The sequence below is a fragment of the Centrocercus urophasianus genome, unplaced genomic scaffold (assembly GCF_019232065.1).
Source record: "Centrocercus urophasianus isolate 14NV4802_14NV808 unplaced genomic scaffold, USGS_Curo_1.0 seq_14, whole genome shotgun sequence".
NCBI lineage: Eukaryota > Metazoa > Chordata > Aves > Galliformes > Phasianidae > Centrocercus > Centrocercus urophasianus.
The window spans coordinates 47,751,740-47,770,581 of record NW_024884586.1 but is presented as its reverse complement, the minus strand read 5'-3'; the positions used below and the strand labels follow the sequence as shown (position 1 = coordinate 47,770,581).

Here is an 18,842-nt window from a genome sequence, read left to right as displayed (position 1 = left end):
TAGATTCCTTCTGTATTAAAAGCCATGTGAAAAATGTCACTTTTGACTCTGCTACACTTAGAAAGTTTCAATAATTTATGAATGGGTTACTCTTTTGTTATTGCTCAATAATATATATGAAGTAGAATTTTTATTTTTATTTTACCTGGAGAGTGTGGCTTCAGGTACATCCAAACATTACTAAGGACTTCAGCAGCAAAATGGTCACCAAGCTCGTAAACACAAAGAAATTACAGAGGTATTTCTAGTAAACAATTGAACTGAATGTTAATTTGACTGTAGAAGTTTTAAAACTGCAGTCCTCGGTTCTCCACCGCTGATGTTGGGATTTGCTTCTGCTTTGTATGAGGGTGCCTGCTCCTGGCAGGGCTGGGAGCTTTGTCTCCTGCTCGACTCACCCACAATGCAATGCCTGCCCTAATCCAGCTCTGACACAAGTGCTGTTGTCTTGGCTGTAAGCAACCTGATGTAACAAGTTCTTTGTTAATGCCATGCCTGTGCTTGTAGCTACATGTTGTTCTGCTATAGGAACTCTACCCCTTCTTTTCATGATACTCTAGAGCATGTACCAGGCTTAGTGCAAAGCTGAGTGCCTGCTGTGACAGAGGTTACAGTCATATCATCACTTTCTTCCTTCCCCATTGCCTAAGTTTCACACTTCACCTCACCAACCAGAAACTTGAGGTCTGTGGGCTCTGCAGTTGTCCTTGGAGTCCTGAAGACAAAGTACTTCTAAATACTGATGAAATCTCCTTTTCCCAAAGGAACAATTCTCAAACACTGACTATGCTTCCTTTAACCACAAGCTTCTACCTGTGTTTTTCTTCTGCTAATGGCCCATTAAGAGTAAAAGTGAAGGAAATGGAATCCTGTGGGTGTATAATTCACAGCTTGCTCACACAGTATTTACTAGTGTCATAGCAGCAGAAAACAAAGCAATGCTTGACCTCTGTCTCAGTTGCTGTAAGTTTTTAAACATGTTTTAAACCAGGTGTATTTAAAAACTGAACTTTATTTAGCCAAGTGCGTATACAGCTCGATAGATCTGTCAAGTCATACAGTGAGAAAGGTACAAGTGATAAAAAAGTTCTCATTTGCAGTCATGCAGCATGGGAAAGTTTCTCAGCCTCAGCACGAGTACAGCAGGATTCTGTACATTTCTCCTTATTTCTTCTTTCTTGAATAAGAGGCATCAGCATCCTGGAGTGAGAATACATTGTCAGCATTTCCCCTCCTTGTGCTATACTGGTGTCCTTCACTCACAGTGTTACTTTGCCTGAACCACCCTGTGACCGTGGGCAGCTGCAACTTAAAGCTTCCTGCCTTCGCAATCTATGTGCCGACGTTAGTATTCCATTTCCTGATTTTTGAATGCTTCAACACGTTATTGCATACTAAGTTCAAGAACACAGCGAAAAATGTACCATCTACCAAGTAGTGCTGCAAGATCAAGATCAAGACACAGCGTTGTACGTCTGTCTTCTGGGAAATGAATGAGAGGGAAGATGCCTGAAGCAGAGCCATACTCTTAACGTGCTTTGGGAGATGCTCCGATTACATGTCTGATAGAGAAACTTGACAGAGCTCCCAGAGAGTCTGTCAACAGTCTTAATTTCAAACTGCGTTAAATAATCCGTGCTGGTGACTTACAGCTCAGCCCTGCGCTGCTGCTGAGTGTGAACTCGTGGCCTGCGTGACAAAGAGTAGAGGCAAGACCCTGGCACTACAAGATGTACTGACTTCACTGCTCTGCAATGTGACGGTGCTGCAGTAATTCTAGACTACCGGGCACACAGCTGTGAAGCCGAGCTGGGCATCAGCTGCCAGGGAAGTGAGGAGGAAGAAAAGAAACGGATCCAAAATTGCAATCCCAGCATTCCTACAGCTAAAGAGTCTGTCAGCAGCATAAAAAAAGCAACAAGTGGGGGAGAGAGGAATAAACTCACCACTCCGCTCTTAAAGTTCTCTATTCTCCTCTTGCCCATTCTGTTCATCAGCCACCAGGCCCAGGTGGGCGCGTACTGCCAGAGGTAGCAGACAGCCAGGTAGGGTTGGTCGCTGATCCAGGCCTCCTTCAGGTCATTGACTGTGCTCACCAGCGTGAGCCGGACGCAGCGCTCAGTTGGCATCTTGTGGGACTGGTCACCGCTGTTCTCTAGCGACTGCAGCACAGAGAGAGGGCAGGAATCAGAACCAATCTGTGGTTGTGGCTGACAGAGGGAGAGAAAGGGCCGGGCTCTGTGCAGCAGGCATGCTCTTCTTAATTTCTGCACTGTGCAAATGAGGAACAACCCATCTCTCCCTGCTAATCCACTGGCTTTCTGTGTGGGAAAGCTTACTGCCTTCCTTTAGATTAAATAAAGGACCTTTTTAATTAATGCCTCATTGAATAGTTCAAAGGTTAAAAATGCCTCAAAAATCTATTCTGGTTTGGCATGAAATTACACTGAAAGAGATGCATCAGGACAAATTATCCATTCTGCAGCTAAAGGCTTTGAGAAATGCATACTTTCCTGTTCCCATCTGCCTACCCCATTATACATTCCAAGTTAATCTGTAATCAAATTAGTACGAGGACATGTCCTCCATTAACTTAAAACTTCCTGCCAGCTCTGCTCTGTGTGCAGCTATCTCAAGAGCAATAGACTTCTTCAGTGGCAGTGATGTTTTGTTTGATGTCTTCTCCACAGGTATCCCATAGTGAAAATAAGCTGCAGCTCTGTGAATTCATACACATCTCACTCCAGCAGTCATGGATTGCTTTATCATTTTGTTGTTCTGTTTCCCGGAGCAAAAGCTATTCTAGCTTAGATTCAGTCTTCCTCCTGGGTCTTTTGCCACACTGAACTCTAAGGAATTTGTTTTGCAACATTTCCAGATTGCTGGAAAAGTACATCTTTTCTTTCATGAAAGTATGCAGTTTTGCAAGCCAAAATTCCTTTCAGAACTTGATTTAACAATGGGAGAACTTCTTCCTCCCCCTCTTACTTGTGTGTTATCCTGAGCTTTAAATTAACTGAATTTATGACATTACCAATATAAATCACAGCAACAACTTCTGCCAGCTATTCTGCGAGACAGCCTTTATTAAAAACAACTGAGCAATTGGGAGGTTTTGCTATTTGTCCTTGAACAACCACTAACAGGAAAAGAATGCATGCCTCGCATCAGCTGACCCCAGCGGCTTTGCCAACACTTGCACCAGAGTCAGCCAAACAGAGGACCTTGTGAGTAGGGCAAACAGAAAACTACCTGTGCTGAAACACTGCTCTGCACTGTAGCATGGTATCTAGGAAACAGAGGCCTTTTCCCCAAGACTGGAGCAGGGCAGCTGTAGGGTTAATTTACAAGGTGTGGATTGGGTGCGTTGGAAGAGAGGACAACAACTCTACAACTTTATTTTCATTTTATATGGACCTAATGCCACAAAGCATTACATGACAACACATGGCTTTGCATTAACCAAAGCATTTCTGGGTAAGAAAAGGGAGGTTAGTGTTTGCTAGGGGAAGCAAGAGAAAACAAAATCACAAAAGGTTCACATTTGCCTGTAGTAAAAGTTGGATTTACTGTAATAGAATTTCGAGTCCTTACCTTGTCAAGTTTCTCCGTAAAGACATTTTGTACGATCTTAGACTGCACAGGTCCTGGGCATATGTTGATAATGCTTATCTCAGGGTAGTCTGTCAGCTCCGTCCGAAGAGAATTAAAAAAACCCTGGAAGAAAAGACTGTCATGTGACTACATTTTAAACATCAATTTCTGCAATCCCTACTATTTTGACTATTGTCCTATCCAGCTTGGGAAGAGGGCTGTCTGGCCCAAGCTCTTACCCAAAATGCGCTGCAGGAGAAATGTCAATCAGATGTTCTCCTGTGGTGACACCAACACAAGTGGAGCAATGCACTAAGGACAGGCAACAAGTTGCACACCCATGCACGCTTACAACCAAGACCTGTCCACATATGCTCTGATTTCCCAATCACTGGTGGCTGATTCCAGCTCACAGATTGCACATAGGCTCTGCAGCTACGTTCTGTAAAAACACTGACTTGTACCTTTTAACTTACAAGACCAGCAGGCCCCACATTAGATCTTCAAAGCAAATTATCTAAGATGTGTAGCTTCTGGAGGACTAATTCTAGCACTAAAGATGTTTGTATGTCTGGAAGTCTGCTTCTGGACAGATCAGGAAGCCTCTCATATCTCCCAAGCATTCAGATGATTTTGATTAAAAACCTGGGCTCCTCCCTGGAGTACTTCCCTATCCCTATGCACATCTTCAGCCATGGCATCAACACTGCTGGCTGGGCTTCACCCATTGCTTTGGGCTGATGCTGCAGCCCACAGCTGTGCTTTTCACATCCCCTCCTTTGCCCAAGGGATCCTGGGGACACATCTCAGAAGAGCACCAATTTGTGCAGTTCCATCACACAAGCTGTGCAGCCAAGCTAAGTAGAAAGTAATATGCCAAAGAGCACTGGACCTTAAAGGGGAGAAGGTGGCAGTGTGTCAAGTTGGTGAGGACAGCCCGTTTGATCACGAGTGCTTTGTATGCTATTTACTGCAGCAATGACTACAAGCCTGGGCTCTCACACAAAGACACCCTAAGCAGTAAGCTATGCAACCATAGTCCCTGCCATATGCAGTCGTTGGTTCCTCCATCAATACTGAATGGCAGGAGCAGCACTTAGAGCTCTTCCAACCCTCACTCCCTTATCACTCCATGGGATTTGGGATTGGGTCACTGGGGGGCTCCAGGGATATGAATTCTAGCCAAAATTGGGCACAACCCAGAAGATGTCAGCTCTGCAACTTCAGACAGCTTCCCGCAGAGGGCTCTGGCACACTCCCTCAGACTGCTGGTTCCCTCCAAGCGTTTTACAAAGAGAGCCTTGTTGCCTTGAACAAATTGCAAGGTAACAAAAGCTAAGCATTGGTCCAGTGAGACATAGTTATCCTTGAAGATCCTGTCTAGACATCAGCCAAGCACAGGGCTGCTGAGGCTTTTTTCAGTGTTGTTTGAGTAGTGGGGTCAATGTCAGTGCTATTTGCAACCAAGGGCTTCAGACTCCACAAACATGAAATCTACGTAGCCAGAGAAACCAGCAAGATGCAGTTTGTACTGTGACCACCCTGCTATCCCCCTGCATTTAAAGGGCTTTCTGTGACCCCTCTCTCCCTCCCAATGCAGTTCTTACACTGCAGAAGAGGTGCAGCCCACCCAGAGCACACAGTGACTGGCACACTTGCTCAGGGGGAATTCAACAGACCCTCATGAAGAAGGCAGCTCTGGCACAAGGAGCTGGATGAGGCTGCAGCAGGTCACAGATTCGCAGAAGAGACCTCTGGAGATTATTGACTCCAACCTCAATGCTAATGCAGGTTCCCTATAGCAGGCTGCACTAGGGTCTGCAGAACAGGAACTGCTTCAAACCATGGGCCTCTTCAGCTTTGTAACCATATCCTAGAAGATGCTGCAAAAGGTGATGCTGAAAGGACTTCTGAGACAGAAATGTACTTCAGAAATTCCTCTAAGGATCAGAGGCTGAATGAAGAGTGGCTGCTGCTGCTCCATGCAGCCCATGTGCCCATTAGACAAGCTCCTGATGGAGGTACATTTTTAAGATCACCATTTCTGACTCACTCCACGTGCCACCAATTACACACATTACAACCAGAGGAATGGTGCATCATTTCCATCAGCACCACCACATCAGGAGAGAAACTGCAGAAAAGGCTGATTTCCTCAGCTTTTGAAATCTTCCTCATTCTAAAGAGATCCAGTTGACATGAATCAAGATATACTTGTTTAACTATATTATAGATGTCAGACTTATGTTTAATAACAGGTGGACAGAATGAAATCTGCAGTTCAAGATGACACCGGGTTGACACATGCTGGGTAAACACAACATGAAATGCATCACTTATTTTTCCCCAACTCCTCTCTAATCATTTCCTCCTGGTCATCAGAGATGGGTGTCTGCTAAGTGCAGAGGGCTGCCATTCTGACAAATCTCCTTTATCTGAGCCATATTGGTGAAGTTCAATATTTCAAAAGAGCTTTTATAGCTTTGGAGGTCTCGTGCCCACATCTGCCCATAGCTCTGGACTGGTAAGAGACTCTCAGGGCGAGTCTGATTTCAAAAATCTATACTGCAAACTATTTGCAATTAGTATTTGCAGGACTACTGCAAAAGAAACAAGAGAGGAGGTCTGGGGTCTGGCCTGGTTATTGAGCAGAAGAAGAAATACCAAAGAAAAAACAAGGTAACTGAACTGCTTATAACTAATCCAGACATTTTAGTAAACTATTTTCTTTTAATCTTCTTCCACATTCTCAATCTCCACATGAAACTCGAAGTTTGAGAACGTTTAAAGCAACTAACTAGCTGTGCTTATTCCAACAGCACCACAGCCAAAAGATCAGTCAAGTGAAAGAACGTTTTCAAATAAAGGAGTGTAAGTGAATGGAGTCCATGCTTCTGCACACTGTGTTCTTCTAATTTAAATCTACCAGACCTAAGTCAAGGCTGGCCTCTAACGGGCAATTTCATTGCTGGCGCCGAAATTAAAAGTAGCAGCTCTCTCCCTGTCATTAGCTGAAAGTTTTCTGTGAGCAGAGACTTGTTGCTGTCTTCTATATCCTCATTCTTGCAAGTGCCTATGGCTTTGCACTGTCAGCCACTTGCTCCACGTCTGCTGTTGGTGGTCAAACTGTCAAGAAGATATCAATCCAATAGACTGAGCAGAGTTCTGTACTCTGTTCGTGTGCATAATCCCAGCAGGAAGCAGGAACGTGCCAGCTTTTTGTTATTAAAATCACCTCCAAGTACAGCTGAACTTTGGCTTTCTGAGATCAAAGCATACATTAGCAGGAAGTCAAACAGTGGTGAAAGACAAATATGTCTAAATAAATTTGCTAGTTAAACAAATGATTCTGCAATGATAGAGGCAGCCTCTTTTCCCTGCGGACATTTTTCTCAGCTCTTCTATGTTTTTCTGCATGAGTGAAATGGCTTTCAAAAATCTTTCCAAGCAAAACTGAAAATTCAGTGTTACGTAGAAGAGAGTAGGACCTCCTTCCTAAGGCACGATGAGCTGCCAGTTCTTCAAAGCACAGAAAGATTCAAAGCTACTGGGAAGATTCCTTCAGATCTTTCCAAGATCAGGGACTGCCCCTTCTCTTGTTAGTCTGCTTTACCCATCACTGCTCTCACTTTACTGACCTCAAGATTTCCTATAGTCTTTCTGTAGTTTTCCCTCACTGACTGAGCCGTGTCTTCAAGCACCATATCCCCATTCTTGCACCACACTCCAAGATACCTGCACAAGGACTTTGCTCAGCTCAGCACCTTTTGCACACAGTGAGTGTGATGGGTCAGAAGGAGTGGAAGAGAAGCATGGCAAACCCTTCTCCCACATTATCCAGTGCTGCACACGTAGTTCAGAAGAACTGCTGTAAGCTTCTGTGCGGGTTTTTTTTGTTAAAAACAAAGCAGATTCTCTAACAATGAACTGCCAGTGCTGTTAGCTGAAGAAGGGCTTGAAGTTCAATTCAAAGCTATTTTAAAGGCTACACAACTAGAAACTTGAGAAGGAGATCCATCTGTTGGTCTTTCACACAACAAGACTTGATAAAGGTCAGAATGTGACTTACCTGCAGAGCATGTTTGCTGGCACAGTACCCTGAGGCAAGAGGAGCGCCCATGATCCCCATCACACTGCTCACAGTCACAATCTTTCCCCTTCTCCTTTGGATCATGTGATCCAGAACATGTTTTGTCAAAGAGATTGTGCCTAGGTAGTTCAGTTCCATTATGGCACTGAAGACATCCAGGTTTGTATCCACAAACAGAGAGCGTTGGGAACGTCCACCATTGTTGACCAAAACATCAATCTCAGAAAAAATAAAGTGATAAATAAATACAACATGTTTTCTTTAATATTTCATCTTCCTCAGGCAATTGCTAACTGACTGTTCCCTTCCCTCCTGCCTCCCCAAAACAGGACACCACTCCTTTGTATTGAGGACTGGCTGCTTTAGAACAGAGACAACAAAACAGAACAGTGTTTGACCCCAACTCGTAGTATAGGAACAATGGCAGCTGGAAACCAACTAGATCTGGTACCAAACACCTCACTGTGACACCAAAGTACCAGTGGACGACTAAGGTAGAGCTTGAAGCTTCAACCACCACATGTAGTAGTAGTCAGATCTGACTGCCATTATTTTGGACTCACAGTCCAAAATACCACACCAAACAAGGCAAGCACTTGTGCCTGATGTCCAGTTTTGTTCCATACAGCCCTGAACCCAAATTGCATGCATTATAAAGCTTACAAAATCAAAGTCCTGACTTTCACACACAATTTTAGGACTAGAATATACAGATGAGGCTTACTCCATTTGGTCAGGAAACACAGTGACATTGAACAAATTAATTTTTAATTCTTGGTAACAACCAGTGATTACTTGTTATTTGTTGTATCTCTGCAAAGCTGCTAAAACTCAGAAGCAAGCAATGGAAGGGATGGGAATTTAGGTATTACTTGTCATGTTCAATAATGAAACTTAAGCAAGAATGTACGCATCAGTAAACGAAGTGAAATACAGACATACATGCAGGGATAGGAGAGGAGGAGATAGAAAAATTCAGCCCCAGGAACATTCCTCACCTTGCCAAAATGCTTCAGAACACTGTCGGTAGCAGCTTCATGAGAGCTTCTGTCAGTCAAGTCAAGACGCAGAACAAGGATATCTTTATCGCTCAAGTTGCTGATCTCTAAAAACAATCACAAAGTAAATGGGAACCAGTAAGGGTGCTGATACAACAACTGTGATAAGTGTGTTTTAAAACAGTCATTTGCACTAAAAAGAAACCATGACATTAAAATGGAAATCAAATGCTTTCTTTGTCCTCATTTTGATCTCCATACAGAACACATTTTTAATCCCTTCCTATCAAGTCTTTTTTCTTATCATTACGTTTTTGCTTGCAAAAAGCTTGATTTTATTAAATAGGTTTGTGCACTGCAATGTAGACAATGCAACTCTCCAAATAAATTGCAGTGGTTGAAAGCAATGCATTGTGTGATTATTACTGGCAGCCTTGACATCTTCCTTGTAGGTAAACTGCTCAACCATGCCTACCCTCTCTAACAAGAACAGTATAGTTGAGGCCAAAGCCACAACCTGTATACATGAGCTGATTTATTGCAAAGGGAAGAAGGAGAATGATCCTTGGGAGTCCCTTCTAGCTTGGGATATTCTCTAAGAAGTTTTCCCTTTAACTGAGAGTTTTCAAAGCATCCACCTCTTGGAATAAAAGTCACTTATCATCAACTTCAAGTCATTATACTGAGTGTTTACACCACTGCCTCTTCAGAACTGACCTTTTCCCTAGAAAGCATTTCTAGAGCAGCCATGTGCTACCCTGGGGCTTGGGGGCATTTGACTCACAAAAATAAAATCTTCATTGTTAATCTGCCATTTTTTTAAACTGGATATTTTAAAGAAGTTATTTATACTGGTTTAGTAGTGCTACTTTTGTTTCTAAATTGATTCCTAGCCACAATTACGTACACCCGCTCCCCTTTAATCGCTGTGCTCTTTAAATACAGAGCACAGAGTTTCTCATTATTGCCTGCATATGTAGGTCAGGCTGAACTTTGTCTCTACAGTGATGCACAGAAGAGGTGACTGAAGTCCATAGCTTGCCTCTGTTCAAAGGTCACAAGTATTTAGGCAACTGGATATAATATACCCATTTCTCTGGTTGGTTTAAAGCTACTGTATTTCAGTGAACAGCCCCCTCCAAGACCTCTTCTCTCCCCTCCATGCATTTTTCTTTCATTAGCCTCACATTCCCACAAGCAGATTTGCACAAGCAAAGTCTACTGAGACAGGCCATGGGGCTAGAGCACCTCTCCTATGGGAAGGGTGAGAGAGCTGGGGCTGTTCAGTTTGGAGAAGGCATCAGGGAGACCTCACTGCAGCCTTCCAGTACTCAAAAGGGCAGCAGGAAAGCTGGGGAGTAACTCTTCATCAGGGAGTATAGCAACAGGACAAGGGGGAATAGCTTTAAACTAAAGGAGCGTAGATAAAGATTTAACATTAGGATGAAATTCTTCACGATGAAGGTGGTGAAGCACTGCAACAGGCTGCCAGAGAAGCCCCAAGCCAGGCACTGCTCATGGCCAGGCTGGATGGGGTTTTGGGCCCAGGTTCCTCCTTTTAAGGGCTTTTGAGAGAAAAGAAATTCCAGTAGTCCTGGTGAAATTCAATTTGTTGTAGAGAATGCTGCAGGAAAATACAAATCCTCTTAGAAAAATCCTTTCAGTTACTTTCTCCTCCTGCAGAGGTGCAATGAAGCGTGGAGCATGTGGGCATGTGCATGACAACAGGTATTACCTGTAACCTTTACACAGCTTTCCTTCTCTTACCTTCAGCATTTAAGCAGTGTAGAATGCATAAACATATCACAGGGTGGTGTCTGAATTTTGAACAAGATAAATGTGCTTTGTTCTGACATTAATATGCCAATTATCTACTTAAGTTACTGCTATGCATAGCCTACTGCAGGCATGTTAAAGCTTATTAGTTCCAATTATGCCATACAATTCAGCCAAATTCAAGTTGTTGTTATGCATTACAACTCAATCTTAACCCATCTCATGCTACTTAAGCCTTATAGGACATCCTTGAATTCAGTTACAAAAAGAAAATACACAGGAGGTGGAAGCAAGCACAAGCTGCCCTGTGTATCTGCTTTACATGGCATTTTGGTAGCAGGAGGGCTGCAGGGGCAGCCTCTGGAAGCAGAATCCAGAAGTTAGCTAAGCATGCAGAGATGGAATCAGGAAGGCTGCAACTCAGATGTAGTCAAAGCTGGTGAGAAAAGCAAAAGGCTTAAAAGGACTTCTATGGGTACAGCAGCAACAAAAGGAAGACCTAAAGACTGCAAGATCACCACTCAGTATAGAGATGGGAATGAAATGATGAAGGACACAGGAAAACATAAAAGATTCATGTTGTGTTTTCTGCCTGAATCTCACTGCCAAGTTCTCTCTGGTCTCCCACATTCCTGAGGCTAGCCTCTGGGGGAAAGCCTACCAGCATCAGAGGAACACCAAGCTAGGGACAAACTAGAGATACCAACAGGTTGATACATGCATTCAAAAGCTACAAGAACCGACCAGAAGCACCAGAGTGGTACTGATATTTAGAGGAGGTCTCCAGTGACTGGAAAAAACACAAGTGTCATTGAACCTAACCTCAGTCCTTTGGAAAATTATATGGCAATTCCCCCTAAAACAATCTCCAAACATATAAAAGACGAGAAGACTACTAACTGCCAACATAGATATAAGATGGATGTAGACTGCCCAACAACTTAACTGCCTTCTGTGATGACAACTGGCTCTACAGACAAGGGGAGAGCAGCAGATGTTTAATATCTAGACTACTTAGCTTTCTGTGCTGTCTTCCATAGCATCCCTGTAACAATATTAGAGAAATGAGGGGTCTAGAGGAGTTGATTACAGTGTAAATAAACACCAGGCTGGAGCAACCAACCACTCAAAATTAAAGTGATGACCAGTTCTAAGAGGTATCTCTCCATGGACAGTATTTTTCAGTATCTTCCTCATTAATTTCCCAGATGATGGAATGAAACATGGGTTTTCAGCAAATTTTGAGACAATGTCAAGTTCAAAGGAGCATTTGATATGCTGGAGGGCAGGACTGCCTTTCAGAGGCATCTTAACAAGCTGTAATAATGGTCTGACAAACCTCATTAAGCTCAACAAAAATCAAATGAAAAATTTTGCACCTGGGACTGAATAGTGTTACGCAGCACTGCAAACCAACATCCAAATGGTTGGGTATCAGATCCCCAAACAAGACTTAAGATCTTGATGAAAGTCAGAAAAAAATGCTACTGGGCTGCAAACAAGTACTGAGAAACTGCAGCACAGGGCCACCAAGATGGCTGGAGGAGCCAGCATACATGATAGTTAAGGAAAGGGATGGAAGGCTGAGTTTAGAGAGAAGGTAAGAGTGCAAGGGGGCTTCTTACTGAGCAGTTTCATGTATTCCTACCAATTCTCCCATTTGAATTTTTGCCATTATCACCACTTAGCCACACAGATCCCTCTTGCTCCCTTTTAAATACATCTACTGAAGTGACAGCTTTTTTGAGGCATCAGAAAATGGAAATAAGGAGTAGTGCATTTCTAAAGATCACTGTCAGATCTTCAGAGTAGAAATGCTTAACATTTGTTCCTCAGGATACACAGGAGATATTCTTTTCTGCATCTTGATCAGCTCATCCACATGAATCAGCAGATTATAATCAGGGAACTGTGTATGAGGCTGACTATCAGCTCCAATGTGCTGGAAATGACAGTGGCAGAGTTGGAATATTGCAAACTTTGTGTCAAGTAACTCACATAACTGTATGCAAGTTTGTCAGGACCTACAGAAACCAATATGAGGCTGAAGGTTCCCTGGATCGTATCATTACTGGTGATAAGATGTGGTATCACCGCTATGAGCCAGAGTCAAAACAGCAGTCCATGGAGATAGCAAGGGGTGATCCTGGATTTCCTGAAACTCAGACAGACCATCAACTCCAACCAGCACATCATCACACTGACTAAGCTGAAGGTTTAAACTTCCTGAGTTAGGCCAGAGAAGAGGACTTCCTTTCTCCTGCACCATGATAATTCCAGGCCACATACTGGTTTGAAGACTGTGAAGCATACTGCCAGTCTTGCCTGGACTGTCCTACCACACGCACCAGATAGTTCACATTTAGCAACTTCCATCTTCCATCTGTTTGTGCTGAGGAAAGACAGACTGCATGGGCAACATGCGCTCCCAACACCACCACAGCAGCTGTGAAACAGGGGGTCACCTCAGATTTGTACGAGCACAGCATGCAGGCTCTTGTTCATCACTGACAAAAATGCAGAGATAATGGTAGTGACTACACTGGAAAACAGCATTTTGTAACTGAGAACCTGCTCTATCAAACAGTGTTCTTGTGCTCTTTGCATATGTTGTAGTTTCCACGGAAATAAATAGGAGGCATTACTTGTGAAGTGACCGACACAGAATGATACCCCTTCACGTGCTTCCTTCCCCATTCTATAACATGGAATTAATAATGAGATTCCGACCTAACTCCAGCTCTTGAAGGCACCCATCCCACATGCCTGAGTTATGCATAAAGTTTACTTTCATCATGCAATTTATTCCCATGCTTGTAGGTAACTATTTCTGCAGCAACTCCACCACACTAAGAGTGGAACTGGCCACATGAAGCAAGAACTTATACTTACGAAGGCATCTCTTTTTCACTCTTTCCAGCTCATCCTCTCTTCTTGCTGAGATAGCAAGCAAAGCTCCTATCTTTGATAGCTGGTAAGCCAATTCTTCTCCAATTCCACTTGAAGCTCCTGTCACCCAGACAACCTTGCCACGCAGCTCATTTTCTGTCAAAAGAACCAGACAGCAGTTCACACCTTGCTAATGCTAGAATAAACATAGGAGTCACTGCAGAGATACAATCTGATACTGTTTGTAAGACGTGCTCAGCTTTATTGGCTGTTACAAAATCTTGACTTCTTTATTTTTTGGTCACATGTAGTTGTGAAATTGTTCAATGCTGTTCAACTGCCACTTGAACTTTGTTCCAAGGCTGATCTGAACAAACACGGATGGAAGGTATTTGGTTGCATTTCTGCTGGACAGGATTTCCACAGACCTGATCAAAATGAGGTTCAGAGGAAATAGGGGAATTCTTGGAAAGGACAGAAAACTGTTACTATATTGCAAATCCAAAGAAAAGGCTGAGCAAACATTTCCTAATAAACGTCCTACCTCAAAAACATTCCTAAGGAATTGCTTAAAGCAGCAAGTTCTCTGATCATAGGAGGCTGATCAAAACAAACAGAATGGTGTTCAGCCACCTTGTTTTGCATCTGATGCAGGTTAATTCTTGCACTGGTCAGAGTACAATACACTGAATTCCTAAAGTATTCCTAGGAATTCCTAAAGCTCATATTTTAATTTCCTGTGTGCCTTCCATTCTTGCCCTGGTACGTCTGTTAAATCTCCAGTAAAAGTAGTACCTTACTGTTTCTCCTCTTGGCTGTTCCCCCTTGTTTGCAGTCATTCCCTCACCCCTGCTCCAAGACAGACTTGCAACTTGTGAAAAGTTTAGCTTTCCAGGGATACATCCAAAAACAAATAAAATAGATGGATCAAAATCAACCACTTCATTCTCAACATGGCCTAAGCAATATCAGAGCACCTCCAGCACATATTGACTAAAATTTGCATATTTTTCAAGATCAGACTTAGTGAAAATCTGACTCAAGTACACAGAGGGCTGCTGAGCAGAGCTCTCCCTTCCATTTGCCATACATACAGAGCATTCAAACAATTCCTAGCCAACCAAAGACTTCACGTTGCAATTCTAATAGCAGAGCCAAATTCACTTCCTGGGACTTAAAGCCTATTTGATTCTCAAAATAGCCAGAACAGCATTTTTCAGCTCACTGAACCTTAACCACTTTCTCAGTTTAGCAGAAATTCCCCCTTTTTCTTCCTCCCCCACTCAAGCCAATGGCTGTGACAACTTCTACTTCCTGCTTCAGGATCAGATCCTGCTTCTCTCTGCACTAAACTGTCTCAAATTCCTACTTTGAGTCTTCATGATGAAAATCCCACGAAGAGATGAGCAGCAAAATCTTCTTCCCATCTGACTGGAAGAGTAGAGAGCATTCAAGACTATCCAATCTCAACTTGGGTTTGCAGTACTGGCATCAGGCAGTATTCTTCTTTTTCTTTTTTTTCTTTTTTCTTTAAGCTGACTGTATGTTAGCCAAAGAACAAGTATTTCCTTTTGTTTAAAAAAAGGAGTTTTCCAAAGGAGAAAGCTAAGGTTATGAACATGGGAAGTGGAAAGAGATGTCACTGAAGTTGTAGGAATAACTTTAATTAATAACTGTATCAGAAGGCTCCTGCCTTCAACACTTATTTACACTCTCCCTACAGTTTCATTTCAATATATTCCTAATTCCTTAAATTAATCACAAGAAACATGGGGGTCCACAGCTGATCAGTTTGTTTTGTTGGCAGAAAACCTGTAGAAACAAGTACTATGTGAAGAAAAGGGCACATGGACATGCCTTCATCCCTGTTTATTACACTCATCTCCTTTTGCTACTGCAAACAAATTCACTTCTTCCTATGACACAGTTCCTCCAATCTCAAGTTGTCCTGGGCCGCTTCACTTCCTGAAGTTGTTCAGGATCTTGTTCCGTGGACAGAATAATTAACAGAGATTTCTCAGTGCTGATTGCTACCAAGCACTGGAGTTGATGTAATTTAAGATCTAGCTCATAAGCTGCATCAAAACCTAGATGATTTTAGAATAAATGCCCTGTTGATACTGCAAATAGGCTTAAAAATTAACTGCCAAATTGAAAAATAAAAGGAGAATGTGCTTTTACTAACCATTAACTACTGCATTACAAGGCATAAGAAACAAGTGGTTGAACAAAGCAGTAGCACACGTCTTACAAGATGTGCTTCTGTTGTTCAGCTCTATTTGGGAGGTTTGCCATCATTTGTGTGCCTATCACACAAAGTTGCCATTTTATTTCATTCATAAAAACATTTGGGGTGGAGAAGTTTGAAGTAGAACATTCCCCATACCCAGAAAGAATCATGATATCACGCTTAACTTGAAGTTTAAGGAGTAGGCTTTCACATACGTACACATTTGTACATAAAAGGATCCAACCACACTGACTGTGAAAAACACAATGTTCAGAGTGACTGCTGATCTGCTAATGAGACACAACACAAAGTCACACAGTAACCCTTATCTCCTGATCACACAAATATTTACATTTTGGGAAATAATCCAGCATCTGCCAATGACAAAATCCAGATGCTTCCCTATAGAAGTGAATCAATGGAATGAAACCAGTCTTACCTATGTGTAATTACAGTTCACAGGATAAAGAAACATCTTTGCTAGTATTTGTCCCTTTTGTTCCCCTCACTGAGTGGACATGACCAGCACTGTGGTGCCACTATCCCATATATGCCTGGCAGAGCTATCAGCAAAACACCAATGAAATGCTACCATCTGAGTTACACGTTGCAGTTGATGACAAGCACCAGTGGCAGAACACAACCCATCTCTTTGCAAAGTAAAGAAGCTTACATTTATAAAATTCTGACTGATTCTTCTCAACAAGTTGAAACTGCCCCATCCGAAAATGTCTACATTGTTCCTAATGTGGGACTATTTAAAAGGTTTCAAAGCTCCCAGCGAGACTGAAGGCTGCCTTCAAAAAATAGTGGTCAGGAGCTGGAAAAGGCAGTCACCATCTCTGGAGGTGTTCAAGAAATGTGTAGATGTGATACAAAGGAATGTGGTTTAGAGGGGAAATATTGGTGGTAGGTGGATGGTTGGACCCAACCATCTTGGAGGTCTTTTCCAACCTTGGATTCTGTGATTCTATGAATACCATCTACCCGAGAGCTCCTAGATCTCCATGTGCATGACATAAACCCTCACAGCAAAATCTCTGCAAAACAGATTGTATTTGGGGAGATCTCTCATGTTTCTCTGCCCTGAGTCTTTGCATGTACTCTGCAAAGATCACACACACAGATGTGATTTTTTTAGTGTAGTTTTCCTGTAGTAAGGGAACTACCTGACGGACTTACCATAAAACTTTATATACACAAAGAGATACAGAGGATTGCACACATCTTGTGTTCTTAGTGCCGTGTGTTACTTGTACACTTTTCTGTTCTGTTCTCCACTATATAGACTTCTACTTTCTGACAGAGCTTGCTGTAGAAGACAGAACAGCCTCAACAAATTTGGGGCCAAAACCAACAGTCTCAACACCCTCAAACCCAACTCCACAGGGAAATGACCCTCACATTATCCCACTTTTTCTGTACAACCTGAAGATGGCCTCCATCTTTGCTCCTAGCTTGTTGCACATCCTGTTGGTTGGTCACAAAAAACAGAACGGCCAGGGTTGGAAGGGACCTCAAGAATCTCCAAAAAACCAGTCCCACATTCACATTTCAAACATCTTTCTTGCCAAACTCTTGACAGAGTTTGCCCTGTGCATCTCTCAATCCCTCCCCAATGCCAGCCTTCACCTGCACCACCATTCGTAGATGAATGGCTGCCTCAAACTCAAATCTTCATCCCTCCATTCCCCCCAGACTCATTTTCTTGATGCTGCTTCTCCCTGCCTCAACCCACCACACAGTTTCATTTCACACACAGGACAGCTTACAATGTTTTCTGCCCCATTCTCCATCCCACCAGACAATGTAAGAGGATGCTGTACAGGGACTGACAGCTCCAGCTCCATTTTCACCTCAGCTATCCAGAGCTCACAGCATCTCAGATTGGGCTGCTGACTAAGCTAAGGTGAAATCCCCAAAGTTTGTAGCTCATCTGATCAAAAGCCTCTGTTAAGCATGTAAAAGTTAGTTTTTACAGATCGTTAGTTGTCTGGAAGTGGGCAGAACTACAGACAAATTAGGAGGCCAACCTAAAAGTTGAAAATCCTGTCTGGGAGCTTTTTAGAGTCTTCATACCGCAGGTGACAAAGGCCACTCCTTAGGATCCGAGTCAGGATCCGAGGCAGTATCACATCCCCTCTCCTTATGGACTTTCCTTTGGTGCGGCCTCCTGAGCAACGTGCTCGCTCAGCGGAACTGTTTGCTACCCCAGAACCGGACGTATGACCGGAAAAGATGCAAAACAATAGTTTTGGGGCAAGCCCGGTCCCTGCAAAGTTACTTCAGGTTACTGCTTTATTCAACAGGTCCCTCCGCAGTAGCCCCGCAGGGAGATGCACGCGAGGGGCACCGCACACCTTGTGGATAAAGGGCTAAGAACTCTGTTTTCGGGGTGATTTTTGTCGTTCTTCAGACAAAGCCGTGGGGCAGCGGTGGTCAGGTTCACGGAGCTGAGGAAACTTCAGCTCCAGCTCCCGAGGAAACCTCTCACCCCCACGCACCGCCGCGCCCCGTCCCATCCCCTCACAGAATCCCACCCCCGGGCTCACGGCCGCTCACGGCCGCCCACACCCGACCCCGCCGCCTCCCTCCTAGCGGCCGGGGCCGCAGGCACAGCTTTACCTGGCTTCTTCCCCCGCCACTCCGCCCACAGCAACGTGAGGTCGCCGTCGGCGCGCAGCCACCGAAGCAGCTGCAACAGCAGCACCAGCAGGGCGCCGCCGACCAGCAGCGCGCACAGTCCACAACCACACGACATGGCCGCCACCTCCTGCCGTCCGCCGCGCGCCTTTATAAGGGCCTCGGCCAGGCGGGAGCCGCCCCTGCTACCCGCAGCCAGCGCCGGCCTGCCCTTCCCCGCCTGTCGCCTCCCATTTCACCCGCTTTCCCCGCCGGGCTGCGGTGGGCGGCTCCGCTCTGCTCTCCCCGGGGACGTGGCCCGCGCTCCCTGGTTGGGGCCGGTTGGTAACGGCCCCGCGTTTGGCGCAGTCAAGGCTACGGCGATAAGCGCTGCGTTTGCTGGGCAGAGGTCACGCATGCGACGGGGTGAAGGTTGCTTCCTGGAAGCGGGGCCCTCTTTATCCCGACGCAACGTGCTCTCGAGGGGGGCAGAGCTTGTGAACACACATCCTCAGTACTTCTGTGCCCAGAGATCAAAACCCGGAGCTCAACGCGAGGAGGAGAGTCTCAGGGGACACCGCCATCCTTTTGCTCCTCAGGCAGCGCCCTGTCATGGAGTGTGCTGCATTGCCTTTACAGGAGA

The 18,842-nt window shown here is 44.1% G+C and overlaps 1 protein-coding gene across 1 annotated transcript; it reads right to left on the bottom strand.

Moving 5' to 3' along the window:
• Nucleotides 1-992: 992 nt before the first annotated feature.
• Nucleotides 993-18,353, bottom strand: DHRS7 (dehydrogenase/reductase 7). Its single transcript, XM_042814907.1, has 7 exons — nucleotides 18,203-18,353; nucleotides 13,351-13,503; nucleotides 8,683-8,789; nucleotides 7,664-7,903; nucleotides 3,595-3,717; nucleotides 1,947-2,162; nucleotides 993-1,200 (listed from the first exon to the last, which is right to left on the bottom strand). Exons 1-7 carry the CDS (start codon nucleotides 18,336-18,338, stop codon nucleotides 1,165-1,167), a joined length of 1,011 nt encoding a protein of 336 aa, XP_042670841.1. The 5' UTR covers nucleotides 18,339-18,353; the 3' UTR covers nucleotides 993-1,164.
• Between the last annotated feature and the right edge of the window lie 489 nt (nucleotides 18,354-18,842).